The sequence below is a fragment of the Myxine glutinosa genome, chromosome 6 (assembly GCF_964187855.1).
Source record: "Myxine glutinosa chromosome 6, kmMyxGlut1.1, whole genome shotgun sequence".
NCBI classification, from domain to species: Eukaryota; Metazoa; Chordata; class Myxini; order Myxiniformes; family Myxinidae; genus Myxine; species Myxine glutinosa.
In genome coordinates, this window is record NC_136266.1 from 15,575,459 (window position 1) to 15,591,174 (window position 15,716).

The following is a 15,716-nucleotide window of genomic DNA, read 5'->3' on the forward strand; positions in this document are numbered from 1 at the left end:
GGTGAAGATCCGGATCCGGCTAGTATAATTTTTAAAGTGATTCTTCACCATTGGGAAATGGGCCAAAAACGATACATAGCAGGATATGTCAAAAAGTTGTGGACGGATTTGGACGAAACTTGGTGGACAGGTGGTGTGTCCCACAAGGAAGAATCGATTAAATTTTGGTGAAGATCTGAATATGCATTCGGATACGAGAATTATTTAATTTCTTAAGTGATTCTTCACCATTGAGAGATGGGGCGAAAACCGATATACAACATGATATGTCAAAAAGTTATGGATGAGTTATGACTAAACTTGGTGGACGAGTTGGTTAGGTGACAAGAACAAGCCGATGACATTTTGGTTCAGGTCTGAATCCAGATCCGGCCGATCAGTGGGATACAAAACATAAACTGTACAGCCCGTCAGAGGTATGCGCTCTACCGAGTGCACTTCTAGTTAGAGTTGTGATGAATGGTCAAAATAATCAATGACACAGGTCAGGCTGTGCCTTGCATATCGATCAACACACTCGCCCTTCCTGCCAGGCCTTGCCTGAGAGTAATCCGCCAACTCGAAGTGTGCGCGGCCATGCTGGCTCAACACCCAGCCTGTGCGATAGTGCTGCGGAGGGAGCTGCTCGAAGAGCCGCACGGCTTCCCGGCAGTCGTAGGCGCACAGGGCCCTGTACGCCTTTCCCAAGTCCCTGAGAATGGCCAGCAGGCTCTCTGCAAACCCAGAGCACGATTGTCACAACCAGTGTCAAAAACAATCACCATTACAAACAAAGATAATAGTGAAGATTGATTATTTCTCTGCAAACATACTTCCATGCTCAAATAAAATTTCCATTGCAACAATTGTGGAAAAGACCATGTGGTCTGATATTGGTTCACGAGTTATCAAACAGAGTGACCACCATATTCGTCATGGGTGTGTCTGTCTGTCTGTCCGCAGCATAACTACCCGATGATATCACCCGATCTTGATGAAACTTGGGTGGGAGGTTGATATCATGATCTAGTTGTGTCCTGCCTAGAGTGGGCGTACCACACTCCATTGTGGGCGGAGCCACGCCCGAAAAAGATGTATTTTTAGAGGGTAATCGAGTTCAAGCTACATCTTCTCGGAGGGGTTTGGTGGAATCTGACAGGGGTTTCTGTATTTGGTTAGGCCAATGTCATGTGTCTAGCCCCACGGAGCTCGATTTTTCATTTTCGCCCCAAGGTCAAGGTCACAGGGTCACAAAATTTAGAAAAGTCGATTTTTGATGGTTTTATTACATTGTTCGCTTCCTGATAGGGTGGAATGTCGTACATGATCTTATATTATCACATACATCATGAAATACAAGTTTTCCAACAAATTTCAGAATCTTCGACCTTTGACCTTTGAAGGTTACAAAGGTCAAATTTTCAAAGTTGTCCGAATCGAACCAAATTTTCGGTATTGTGTAGCTAACTAACCTCATAACTGATTATACATTATTTTATATCTCATTTCAAGGTCAGTAACCTTCGTTTTGACATTTCAAGGTCACAAAGGTCAAATTTTCAAAGTTGTCCGAATCGAACCGAATATTCGGTATTGTGTAGCTAACTAACCTCATAACTGATTATACATTATTTTCCATCTCATTTCAAGGTCAGTAACCTTCGTTTTGACATTTCAAGGTCACAAAGGTCAAATTTTCAAAGTTGTCCGAATCGAACCGAATATTCGGTATTGTGTAGCTAACTAACCTCATAACTGATTATACATTATTTTCCATCTCATTTCAAGGTCAGTAACCTTCGTTTTGACATTTCAAGGTCACAAAGGTCAAATTTTCAAAGTTGTCCGAATCGAACTGAATTTTCGGTATTGTGTAGCTAACTAGTCTCATAACAGATAATACATTCCTATTTATATATTTTCAATGTCGGTTTACACTTTTATAGGTCACAAAGGATGGCTGTTTCAAAGTAGTCCATCCTTCGTCATTGAATAACGCTCGCTCGTGAACCATCGTCGTCTCCTGAGTTGTTTCTTTCAAAAACTTTGTTACTCCAGAAAAAGCAGTCAACATCAAACTGCTCACAAATGGTGTTGGCATCATTCAGTTTGTTTTCACATTTCTCGACTACATTTTGCTTGTCTTTTTTTGACAGGCCTTGTTCTTTGGTTGTTTTTTTTAAATCAATATAAACATAAAACCCAACAGAATCAGGATGCCATAATGGCTACAATCTGCTAAAATTTTCAACAAGTTTGCTGTAACACTGAAACAGGAAGGCCGTATTTTGATTAGAGGTTTATCAGGATCTAGGCGAGCGACCGGGATGCTATCTCATGTATGGGTGGAAACAGACACCATTTTTACCTCCGCCACCAAAAGTGTAAGGAGGTTATGTTTTCACCCCTGTCTGTCTGTTTGTTGGTTGGTTACTTGCGAAATTCGAACATTTCTCAAGTATATTGGTTGTTTGGTCTTGTGCATTATTACTTGCAAAATCGAAGATTTTTCAAGTATATTGGTCGGTTCCGTTTGTGGTTCTGTCTGTTTGTTTGTTTGTTTGTTTGTCACCGGCCTACAGGTCACAATTCTAAAGCGATCGTCACGAAACTTCACCAAGTTGTATGTCGTCCCAATTGAGAAGCCTATTGATTTTGAGGTCAAAGGTCATCTGGAGGTCAAATTTCTAAAATCGCCATTTTAAATCCGATTGACTTGAAAATTGAATAGCATTTGTATATCAAGTCACTAAATTGGGAAACATACTATTTTTGAGGTCAAAATGTCAAAGGTCAACTGAAGGTCAAAGTTTAAAAATCATCAATTTTCATCTAAAAAGCCATCAATTCTCAACCAATTGGCTTGAAAATTGAACAGCATTTGCATATCGAGTCACTAAATTGGGAAACATACTATTTTTGAGGTCAAAAGGTCACCTAAAGGTCAAATTTTAAAAATCATCAATTTTCATTTAAAAAGACGTCAATTCTCAACCGATTGACTTGAAAATTGAACAGCATTTGCATATCGAGTCACTAAATTGGGAAAGATACGTTGTTAGGTCAAAAGGTCAAAGGTCAACTCAAGGTCAAACTTCCAAAATCATCACTTTTTATCTGAAAAACTGTCACTTTTCTTCCTATTGACCCGAGCTTCGATCAAGATTGTCAATTTTAATCTTGATGAAATGGACAATTTGCTGTATCAATGGAATTTTTTTCTTGGGGAGGGGGGGGCGTATTTTGCAAGAATCGTGCTCCGCATGACGTCTTCTTGTTCTATCTGTTTGTCAGTCGCCTACAGGTCACAATTTTCATCCGATCTTCACGAAACTTCACCAAATGGTAGAGTTGGTCATGAGCAAGAAGCCTATTGTTTTGGGGTCAAAAGGTCAACAGGTCAACATAGGCCAAAGGTCACCAACTTTGTCAAATTTCTAAAATCCTCAATTTTCATCCGGTTGACTTGAAATTTGAAGAGGATTTGCATATCTGGTCACTGAATTCAATCACCAATTATATATTAGGTCAACATAGGCCAAAAGGTCAACAGAGGCCAAAAGATCAACATAAGCCAAGTTTCTAAAATCCTCAATTTGTATCCGATTAACTTGAAATTTGAAGAGAATTTACATATCTGGTCATTAAATTCAACCACCAAGTATTTTTGAGGTCAACATAGGCCAAAAGGTCAACATAGGCCAAATTTATAAAATCCTCAATTTTCATCCGATTAACTTGAAATTTGAAGATGATTTGCATATCTGGTTAATAAATTCAACCACCAAGTATGTTTTGGCCCCAAGACCCTTAAAGACCCAAAGGCACCAGGCAGGGGTTGACAGTCAACTTACAGGCAAATTATGTATCAGCAGGAGAACGTGTACCCGACTCGTCCGGTAACCAGCAGCAGGGAGTATCTCGTCGTTCCTTCCCTAAAAGTACACCTGGGTTCACTACGAGTGTACCGTACCAGCATGGGAGGAATCACAGCCACGACACGGGTGCAGCGTCGGAACGCTGTTCACCTTGAAGTGTGTGGGGATGTTAGAATGGAGCGTCACTGGTTCAGCAAACTTGTTCAAGCAGCACTGGGATTTAGTGTCTTTCAATTGGATGCAATTTTTTCTTTGCCTAATGGCAAGATATTTGAAATTATTTTCACCATCGACCATAGTGTGCTGCAATTTTGGGAGCATTGGGAGGCGAGGAAGAATCCATAACCCCTGAATTGCTTTTCAGCGGTGGCATTATCAGAAAAGTGCGTAATCAGTATTATGATTCAAATGCACTGTGAGATCGTGAAAAATGAAGACGTCATCACATGGTTGAGTCGTTTTTGTAAGGTGTGAGGCCCGGTGATGAATGCGTTGGATGCTGACGGCATTAAAATGGGAGCAAGATCCGTGAAGGTGCAATTGGAAGCTGATCATTCGTCAGCTGGTGGTTTGAAGCATCTTCCAGGGAAAATCAACATCGGACCGTTTCGTGGATTTATATATTATTCAGGACAGGTGAAATGGTGCAACAGCTGTGGAAGCACAGACTATGTGGCATGGGCATGCAGAACTCCTAAGTGTCATAGGTGTGGCTCCTCTGAGCATCTGGGGACGTGTGCACAGAGTCTGAAATGTAATATTTGTGGCAGCTTGGATCACCTTTACCGTTTTGTCTCGAGTCATATGCTAATAGAATTAAGAAAACACGTGAATTTATTCGGAGTTCTGCCAGTGGAGGAGACTCCCGTACTACCAAGGGCCCACCGTGGGGGAAAGGGGGAAAGGGGGATGAGGAGGGCGGGGGGGGGGGGGGGGGTTGGGCTGGTGAAGCTACAACTTCAGGTGCTGCTTTACCTGTTTACCAAAGGTCTTGCAATCTACTCCAGCCATGGCTGAACCACAACCAGGGTCTTTGGTGCCCGTAAGGGTTGCAAGTCCTTTAGGCTCTGGTGTTTTGATTGAGGGTGATGGAGAGGAGGGAGGGAAAGGTGATAAGGACAATATGGAGAGAAGGTCGGCACGGGAGGGGGATCCATTACTAAGAGTGATGTGGTCGGAGAGGGAGGTGGTACAGATAGTGTTTTAGGGCTGGTGATAAGTGTCACAGATATGAAAGAGTGTAATCTCAAAGGATGTTGAGGGGAATGTGGATTGAGGTAGTACAGAGGACATGGGTGCTCAATGCGATGGGAATATGGAGGCAGACTTGGAATTGGATAGAAGGTCCAAAGAGGGGATTGTCGTTCAAAAGGCAAAGCGGAGGCTAAAGAAGCGAAGGAAAGGATGGGAAAAACAAGGGGATAATAAGAAAATGAGAGACAGGGATCGCTCAACCCTTGAATAGTGCTTCGATGATGCACATAAAGGTGTTGTCAGTTAATGTCCAGAGCATTCTTTGTCCGGACAGGAGGGATCCGGTTTTCAAGAGAATCAACGTGTCCGGTTTCGATGTAGCCTTTCTGCAGGAGTGCTTTTTACTTGCTTTTTTTACCTTTTCATTTCTAAACAACCTGAAGTCGTGGGTTTTCATCGGGTTTGGAATTCTTTTTCTGGCCATTGTAGTATTATCATGGAACTCTCGTTACCCATCAGTGTTCCCAGTGTGGAGGGTCATTGGAAGTGCAATGCTACGCTTCTTAAGCTCCCCTGGTCATATAATATCATCAGGGAACGAATTTGTTTATGGACTTCAATAATTCCGGAATTTGACGACATTTCCGATTGGTGGGAGGACTTTAAGAGCCGGCTGAAAGGTTTGCGGTTGGGATTGGGGAGGACCAAGATGCGGAGGGAAAGACAGTGGTTTGTCCGATTGTCCCAGAGGCTTCAACGACTGTATGCCCTCCAGTTGAATGGATTTGACGTGTGGCAGGACATTTTATCAGTAAAGAATAGTATTGCCGCCTATTTTCAGAAAAAGGAGTTGATAAAACGCCGTGTGCAGCCATCGTGCATGCGTGGCATCGGAAGCAGCACGCATCTGTATTGGACAGGGAAGATCTACTGTCACATTGACTGCTCATGTGAATGGAGGGAAGGAAAATTGTATGTTTACACCTGAGGAGTTAGAACGGGTTGTCAAGGCCGTAAGAAAAGGCAAAGCAACGGGGAAAGATGGCATTCCAAACGAATTATATCAGGTGTTTTTTCCAGAAATCAAGGGCCCCCTTGATTATATCAGGTGTCACATGTTCAAATATGTGCCCCCTTTTGAAAGTTTGTCATGCTATTTGGAGCTCTGGCTGCAAGGTGTTCTCCAAAGCGTCAGGCCTTCATATTAATTATGACAAAAGTAGTATTTTGCTTTTGGGAAAGGGCTTTAATGTGCCACAGGTACATCTGACATTTTGGGGTTGTGATAACCAGGTGGCGGTTTTAGGAGTACAGTATTCTTAAGTGACGCCACGAATGTTGCAAATAAGTGACGGGAAAAGTTGTCTCATGTTAAAAGTTGTTTGGGTGAATGGAAGGAGCGGAAGCTTTAATGTCGAGAGAAATCCCGTATCACTTGGGTTTCGAACTTTGGGAAATCAGGAAGTTTGCATTATCAGAAATATGACAAGGGAGAGGTGTTCAGCAATTTGGTCATCTATTTCACTTCCCTCCATGCCAGGAAGTCACAGCGACTTGGCATGGTTGCATGTTAATGGATTGCTTCCTTCACGATCTACATGTGTGAGGTACGGCCTGGGTAACAAGATGATTGGTCCATGTAAGGGATGTAAGGTTCCAGAATCTGTTACTCACTATATGTGGTCGTGCATGTTTGCTCAGAGGGCATGGGGTATTATACATGCAAGGTGGCATGTTCACATGAAATTGAGCATTCCCCTGACATTCCATGAAACTGACATTCCAAAAATTTCGTATTTCATAAAATTGAGTGTTACTTTTTCCCAGAAGGTGTTTTTTTGGAAGATCCTGAATGCGACAAAAATGGCCCTGTGGAAGTGCGGATGTCTGGTGGTTTTTGGAAGGGACCAGTGAGAACCCGCTCTCTTAACGGGAATCTTCCGGAGTGAAATTTTCATGTATTTTAGACTTTTGGCAAGAACTTCTTCCAGGGAGAGGGCCTTGTGGAGGGCATTGTTTCCGAACAGAATGCCGCTGTAAATTCCGGTTGCGGAGACGAGCGAATACACATTTCTTTGTGCTTTTCTTAATGTAAATGATGGTTTAATTTGTCCTTTTCTTTTATTGGCTAATTTCCGTTTGTTGTTGTTTTATTTCTGCCAATGTTGATTGTGGGAGTTTTCCCAGTGTACTTTTCTTGTCATTTGTTTCCTTTTCTGGGATATATTGCTATACGATTGATACAATATATATTTTTTCTTGTTTTATCGAATTTTAATAAATTAATCTGGAAGCTGTTGTTTTGTTGTTGTAGTTTGTGTTCTCGCTGACTCGGGGTGGGAGTACATACGCGTCCAAGTGTTGTTGCTGCATGTGGAGGCGTATGTGCCCCTGCTGGCCCACCTTAGCTGACCGTAGAGGTAGAAGGGCCGAAAAGGGACGGGATGCTGAGGACTTTGACTGAAGATCTGGTCAGTGAGGAACACTTTTGACCAAGTATGTGTATATGTATATGTGTGTGTGTGTGTATATATATATATATATATATATATATATATATATATATATATATATATATATATATATATATATATATATATATACATACACATATATATATATATATATATATATATATATATATATATATATATATATATATATATGTGTATGTATGTATGTATGTATGTATGTATGTATGTATGTATGTATGTATGTATGTATGTAAAAAAAAAAAACAAAAAAAAAAAAACCACCTTTAGAGGCCATTTTTCCCCGCAAAGCTGGGGTTGGCCTTTTTCGGGAACCATGGTTGTTGTTGTTTTTTGGTCCCCTTTTTGAAGCAATGTTTTACGGCCGGATGCCCTTCCTGACGCCAACCCTTTTAGCCGCCTTTAACGACAAACAGGGAATTACCAGTGAACTGGTACTCAATTAGCCGACCTCGGAAGGATGACAGGCTGAGTCAACCCCCCTGGCGTTAATTCAGCGATTGACCGGGATTCGAACCCAGGATCCAAGGATCCTAAGCCGGCACCCTAGCCGCTAGCCGCTAGCCCAACACCAGGGTTATGTATGTATGTATGTATGTATGTATGTATGTATGTATGTATGTATGTATGTATATATATATATATATATATATATGACTAGCTATTGTTGTGGAATATCACGATGTGAACTTTGCATAACTGATGCAGAGCTAAATGTATCACGAATTATCTTCTGAAGTACACGATCACGTGAAGGTTAAGGCGGGTCCATAATTCTGGTTACGTCTGTGCTGGTAGAGCTCAAATGCTACGAGCACAGAAATGTACTTCCTCATATGTTCAAATTAACCATTTGGTGGTTATTGCTTTAAGAGAGACATTCTTATAACGCTGTGATATGAGGGAAAGATTTACAAAATGAGCAGTTGTGTTTGCAAGATCTATTGCAACAACAACAAAAAAAAAGATTACACAAAAAAAAAGATTACTTCTTAAACTGATTGAATCAATGCCATCTCGTCCCACATTCACCTGCAGCTGCCCTCTGCATGCTGGCAGTCTGCCCAGTTTTCTCAGCCACGGTTCCAGAGTCTGCCTTTCCTTCATGTCCTTCACCCAGGACTGGCTGCACGCCATCTTTATTGTTACGACTTTTGGTTTTCCTGGCGAGGGCTTTGCTTGGTGACGAAAACTTCAGTTTTGGTTTCTTATTGTTCTCCTGCAAGAAGCAAGGCACATGCAGTAACCAAGACATTGGCAGCAATTACCAAAACATTTCATCGATATGCAGTCGGGTACAAAAGTCTGAGTCAGGTGGCAAATGCATCAAATTAGATGCGATAACAAAAATCATTACATGAAACCACCTAGCTCGGCTTCACACTGTTGAAACCAAAGCTTTCAGAATCATTGGAATCTCCCACGATGAAGCTGATTGTGAGGGCCTTTCACTCACTCACTGCAGACAGGTTTGTGGTCTTTCTGTCTTCTACTGACTCCTCTCTGGCCTAGCCCCCCCAGCCCTGTCTGTGCTCTGTCCCCCAAATACTCCCACAGCAGGTCGCACAAGATCTGCCTGCAACCCTCTTATGGTTAAACTGCCAAAATCAAGACTCTCTGCTCACCTTCACTCCTTCATTCCTCTTTTCTCCCGCCTCTGGAACAAACTCTCCCACTCCCTTCAATCCCACTCCTCCCTCCAGGTCTTTAAAACAGCTGTTCACCACCATCTCTTATCTTCCCCCATCCAAAACCTTGATCTTTTCTACCCCCGTTAATTCACCCCAGATCCACTTTTCTGAAATACCGACTTCTTTCCTGGAAGTTCTAGCAGTGTCCATGTCTTTATACCTACTCTCCACCACGCCTGTTCCCCCCAAGGCCCCCTCTCCCACAGATCTCACGATGTCCCTGCTCTCAAATGTTGTACTTGTGTGCTTCCCGCTCCCTCCCCATCTTGTCTCCCGCTCCCTTTATTATGTCTTGTGTGTCCGTTTGTTTTTTTTGTCATTAATGTTAGCTCTTACATGAGCCTCGATCTTGTATACAAAAAACCAAACCCCAAAAAAACAAAACGCACTTTCTAGGGTTTTCCATGACAAATATAGTAATGTGGCGGGCACAAGGGACAATAATTCCGCGCACCAGTGGGTGGCGCGAGCGTCCAGGCGGGGAACGAAAATGCATGCCCCGCCTTTCGACCGATCGGCCACGCCCGGGGGCAATGCGTGGCCTCGGGACATATATGCGGGCTCTAAGCTCGAGCCCGCCCCGTGCTGAAGTGCGAGCTCTTAATAAAGACTCTTTGTTTGTACCAACGCGTTGTGGCCTACCTCTCTGGCAATTGAGTCGTGTGTGCACAGCACCACACTGGTGACCCCGATTGGTTCAGCCGTTGCTGACCCCCGAACGCGCCATGGCTACCAACGCCGTCGCAATCAAACTCCCGGAGTTTTGGGAAGAGCAAGCCGACGTTTGGTTTGTGCAGGCCGAAGCTCAATTTCAGCTCCGGGGCATCACGGCGGACGAGACCCGGTACTACCACGTTGTCGCCGCCCTCGGGCCCGGCACTGCCACCCGAGTCGTGTCCATCCTTCGGCGCCCGCCGGGCGACCACAAGTACGAGGCACTCAAACATCTCCTCCTCGCCACGTTCGTGCTCACGGAGATCGAACGGGCCGACCGCCTCCTGGACCTTCCAGCCCTCGGCGACACACGACCATCCGTCCAGATGGATTTCATGCTGTCGCTGCTTGGAGACCGGCGCCCGGATTTCTTGTTCCGCGCACTTTTCCTCCGCCAGCTACCGATACAGGTGCGCCTCGCGCTGGCCGGTTCCAACATCACGGAACCCCGCGCCCTGGGAGGCCGACAAGTTTTTCGCGGCCTGCGACACGCGGTCGGTTTACGGTGCTGCCGTAGTGGATCCCGGGGCAGAGGCTACAGCGCCCCCGGCTTCCCTCGTGGCCGCTGCTGCGCCCCGCCCACCACCGCCGCCACCACCACCACGGCCGCCGCGGCCGTCACCACCGCAAACCTGGTGCTACTACCACGCCAGGTTCGGCCGCAAGGCTAAAACGTGTCGCCCGCCTGCTCTTTTGACGGGTCGGGAAACGACCAGGCCGGCGCTCATTTGTGGCCCTGAGCGTCCGCCATTCCGGCAGCCTCCTGTTCATCACGGACACCCTGTCCGGGCGCCGTTTCCTTTGCGACACAGGAGCGCAGGTAAGCGTCCTCCCTGCCTCCACGTCCGACAAGCAAGCCGCGGGCCGGGGCCCCGCTTTGCTTGCCGCCAACGGTACACCCATCCGCACATTCGGGAAGCGTTACCTCTCACTGCGGTTCGGAGGGCAGCACTTTCAATGGTCGCTCGTCACCGCCAGCATGCCAATGGCCCTGCTCGGTGTGGACTTCCTATGTGCGCATGGCTTGTTGGTCGACGTTAAGCGCAGACGTCTCGTCCAGGCCGAAACCTTCAGCTCGCTCGCTTGTTTGCTGAGCGGCTCGTTGAGCGGCTCACTGAGCGGCTCGTTGAGCAGCTCACTGAGTGGCTCACCGAGTGGCTTGCCAAGCGGCTTGCTGAAAGGTTCCGTCCCGGCGAGTTTTGTTTGCACGCTTCCGGCAGCGGACGACTTTACCCGCCTCCGAGCCAGTTTCCCGGCCCTCATGCGGCCCACCTTCTCAGCGGTGGCTGTTAAACACGGGGTGGAGCACCATATACCCACGGCCGGGCTGCCGGTCTACGCCCGGGCACGCCGACTCGAACCCACGAAGCTCGCCATGGTGAAGGTGGAGTTCGCCACGCTGGAACGGCTGGGTATCGTGCGGCGCTCAAACAGCGCTTGGGCCTCTCCGCTGCACATTGTGCCGAAGCCCGGCGGAGGATGGCGGCCGTGCGGTGACTACCGCAGGCTCAATGATGCCACCACCCCCGACCGCTACCCAGTCCCGCATATCCAGGACCATTCCACCCGGTTGGCAAACACGACCGTGTTTTCCAAGGTGGACCTCATCCGGGGCTACCACCAGGTCCCCGTACAACCGGGCGATGTCCAGAAGACGGCCGTCATCACCCCTTTCGGCCTCTTTGAGTTCCTGCGAATGCCTTTCGGGTTGAAGAATGTGGCCCAGGCGTTCCAACGGCTTATGGACAGCGTCTTGCGCGACTTACCTTTCATCTTTGTCGACATGGACGACATCCTAGTCACGAGCGCGTCCCGGGAGGAGCACCTGCTCCACCTCCGCACGCTTTTCGAACGCCTGGGCCAGCATGGCCTAATCATCAACCCCGCAAAGTGCTGTTTCGGCGTCGCCACCATCGACTTATTGGGGCACCGCATCACCAGGCACGGGGCCGTCCCTTTACCAGCCAAGGTGGAGGCGGTCAGGGATTTCCCGCGACCCCACACGATCAAGGGGCTCCAGGAGTTCCTGGGCATGGTAAATTTTTACCACCGCTTCATGCCCCACATCGCCCAGCTCCTCCGCCCCCTGCATGAGGCCCTCCGGGGCAAGCCGGGCAAAGGTGACATCGCCTGGTCGGAGCCGATGGCCGCGGCGTTTGCGGGTGCAAAGCTGGCCCTGGCCAACGCCACCATGCTGGCGCACCCGGCGCCCGATGCACCGATCGCCCTCACCACCGACGCGTCGGACTACGCGGTGGGCGCGGTGCACGAGCAGTGGGTGCGTGGTGCTTGGCAGCCGCTGGCGTTTTTTAGCCGGCAGCTTCGCCCGCACGAACGCCGCTACAGCACCTTCGACCGCGAGCTGCTCGGGCTCCACCTGGCGGTCCGACACTTCCGCCATCTGCTGGAGGGCCGCCCGTTCACGGCTTTCGTCGACCACAAGCCCCTTGTGTTCGCGATGGCCAAGGTCGCCGAGCCATGGTCGGCACGGCAGCAGCGTCACCTCTCTGCCGTGTCCGAGTATACGACGGACATCCGTCACGTGGCGGGTAAAGACAACCCGGTGGCGGATTGCCTTTCCCGGTCCGTCGCGCACGCGGTCCACCTCGGGATCGACTATGCCCGGATGGCGGAGGACCAGACCGCCGACCCGAAGAGGACCAGACCGCAGTCCAGGCCTTGCAGACCGCCGTCACGGGCCTCCGCGTCACCGAGGTGCCGTTCGACGCCACGGGCGCGGCCCTCCTGTGCGACGTCTCCCTCGGCCGGCCTCGCCCCATCGTGCCCGCTGGCTGGCAGCGCCCAGTGTTCGACGCCATCCACGGCCTGTCCCACCCGGGCATGAAGGCCTCCCAGAAGCTCGTCGCGGTGAAGTTCGTCTGGCATGGCCTCAGGAAGGACGTCCGCGACTGGGCCAGGACGTGCCTCGCATGCCAGCGCGCAAAGGTCCACCGCCACACCCAGGCCCCGTTGGCCCCGTTTACGGTGCCCGAGCGTCGGTTCGACCACGTGCACGTTGACTTGGTGGGACCTCTGCCCCCCTTGCGGGGGTTCACCCACCTCCTCACCATGGTGGACTGCACCACACGGTGGCCGGAGGCCGTCACATTGGCGGCGACGTCTGCGGCTGATGTGGCGCAAGCCTTCATCGCCACTTGGGTTGCCCGATCCGGTGCCCCCTCAGACATCTCGTCCGACCGCGGCCCCCAGTTCACCTCGGAGCTCTGGGGCGCAAGGGCTCGGCGTAAAACTACACCGCACCACGGCCTACCACCCCTAGGCCAATGGCCTGTGCGAGCACTTTCATCGCTCGATGAAGGCCGCGCTCCGGGCCAGCCTCCGTGACGGCAGCTGGGCCGACAGGCTCCCCTTGGTCCCGCTGGGCCTCAGGACGGCGCCCAAGGTCGACCTGCGCGCGTCCTCGGCGGAGCTAGTCTTCGGGCAACCACTGCGGGTACCGGGCAAATTTATCCCTAATTCCACGGCTCCTTGGTCCGCGGCGCAACAGCGCTCCACCCTGCAGGCGACCGCCCGGAGGTTCACCCCGGTGCCGACGGCACACCACGGTTGCCCGTCTTCCCACGTCGCTCCGGAGCTTCGCACGGCGGAGTACGTCTTCGTCCGGCACGACGCCCACCGGGCACCGCTACGGCCCCTTCCACGTGCTGGAGACCGGGGACAAATATTTCACCATCAACATCGGCGGTGCCCCGGATCGTATCTCCGTGGACCGCCTCAAACCGGCCCACCTCAATCTGGACCACCCCCCGCAAGCAGCTCTGCCTCCGCGTCGAAGTCAGCCCCCGCCGGTCAGACCCCCGGCACCCCGCCGTCCCGCTACCCCCCAGCCCTGCACGCATCGCCAGGGGGCGTTTCGGCCGGGTCATCCGGCTTCCCCGCAAACTCACCCTTCAGGTGCGCGGGAATTCTGGAGGGGGACGCGTGTGGCGGGCACAAGGGACAATAATTCCGCGCACCAGTGGGTGGCGCGAGCGTCCAGGCGGGGAACGAAAATGCATGCCCCGCCTTTCGACCGATCGGTCACGCCCGGGGGCATGGCGTGGCCTCGGGACATATAAGCGGGCTCTAAGCTCGAGCCCGCCAAGTGCTGAAGTGCGAGCTCTTCATAAAGACTCTTTGTATTACCAACGCGTTGTGGCCTACCTCTCTGGCAATCGAGTCGTGTGTGCACAGCACCACAGTAACACCTATTATAATAGGAAAAATCAAATCAGTCTTCACATCATCATCATAGTTCATATTATAATGGCGCTGGGGTGTATGTATGTATGTATGTATGTATGTATGTATGTATGTATGTATGTAGATAGATGTAACAGATAAAAACAATGGAAACACCTGGATAAATGAGGGACACCAAGCAATGGCTTCACCTGTGGCTCATGTGTTAATTAAGCAAATAACATCCCAGGATGCATGTATAAAAATGCTGCACAGGCCTGGTTGCCTATCGTTATGGCTAGCATGGCTGCAAGATGAGACCTCCCAATGCCCCCATCCACGTGTGGTCACCCAATGGCTTAATGAGCATGTCACTGATGTTATCCATACGTCATGGCTTTCTGAGTCACCAGATCTGAACCCAATCGAGCATTTATGGGATATTCTGGAAGGACACCTGAGACAGTGTTTTCCACCACCATCAAACAGGTATAATGGAAGAATGGTGCCGTATCCCTCCTATAGAATTCCAGACACTGGTCGACTCTATACCATGGCTCATAGAGGCCTTACTGGCCGCACGTGATGGCCCAACATCCTATTAAGTGACATTACTTGGCGTTTCCATTTTCTGTCCACTCTCTGTATTTGTGTGTGTATGCATATGTGAATGTGAATGTACGTATGTGAATGTATCAGTCATGTAGGGCTCGAGTCCGGACTAGAGTCCACTTTTTGGAGGACTCGGACTCGCACTCGACTCTTCAGGACTCGGACTCTAAATGCCAAGAACTCAGACCAATTCCGACAAAATTTAGTGCACAGTAAAACTTTTAGTATACAGCATTGAGAACCCACACGTACAGTAAACAAGCCGAATTGGTTTGCCCTGAAAACGCTCAGACTGTGCAACTGTGAAACAGGTGATTGTAAAGGATTAACGGACAGATTTAAACAGTCCTGCAGAGGGAAATAAAAATAAATCGACTGAGGTTCCAGATTTTTAGAGATATTAAACGGGAATATATATTGTTACGTTTGTAGGGGGCAGACAATGATTTCCTTAGAGCCAGGTAGAGTGTATAGATTAGTGTGCTCCGACTGTCGTGAAGAAGAAGAAACCCCATGTAATAAGTAGGAAATTTGTGTAGAACGTACGCCGTGGAAGAGCTTGTATCTTCGTCCCCATGAGAGGGGTGGGGTTTGTTCGCCCTTTGAGTACGAGATTTTTTTTTGATAAAAATACCCTGGAAAATCCTGGAAATCCTGGCAGTGTCCATATGTTTATACCTCTCCCACCCCCCCCCCTTCACATGCCTCCCCCCCTTCACATGCCTCCCCCCCTTCACATGCCTCCCCCCCAAAGCCCTCTCCCTCCCACAGATCTCTCGATGTCTCCATGTCTCTCGGTCCCTGCTCTCAAATGTTGTGTTTGTGTCCTTCCCCCTCTCTCCCCATCTTGTCTACCGCTCCCGATGTTATTTGTTTTATGTGTCTGTTTGTCTTTCTGTGTGATTAATGTTCGCTCTTTCACGAGCCTCGATCTTGTATACAAAAAAAAAAAAAAAAAAACCAAAAAAAAAAAA

At 49.0% G+C, this 15,716-nt stretch overlaps 1 protein-coding gene across 5 annotated transcripts in view; it reads right to left on the reverse strand.

Moving 5' to 3' along the window:
• Positions 1–15,716, reverse strand: part of CDC27 (cell division cycle 27) — a 61,142-nt gene that overhangs the window by 15,344 nt on the left and 30,082 nt on the right. For all 5 annotated transcript variants that reach the window (XR_013623771.1, XM_068119684.2, XM_068119683.2 and 2 more), the window contains exons 12-13: positions 8,576–8,762; positions 541–713 (exon numbers count right to left, since the gene is read on the reverse strand). Coding sequence is in view for 4 of the 5 variants with exons in the window: in XM_068119684.2 (XP_067975785.1) it covers positions 541–713; positions 8,576–8,762 (360 nt within the window). In the remaining variant the exon portion in view is untranslated. The remainder of the gene's footprint in view (positions 1–540; positions 714–8,575; positions 8,763–15,716) is intronic.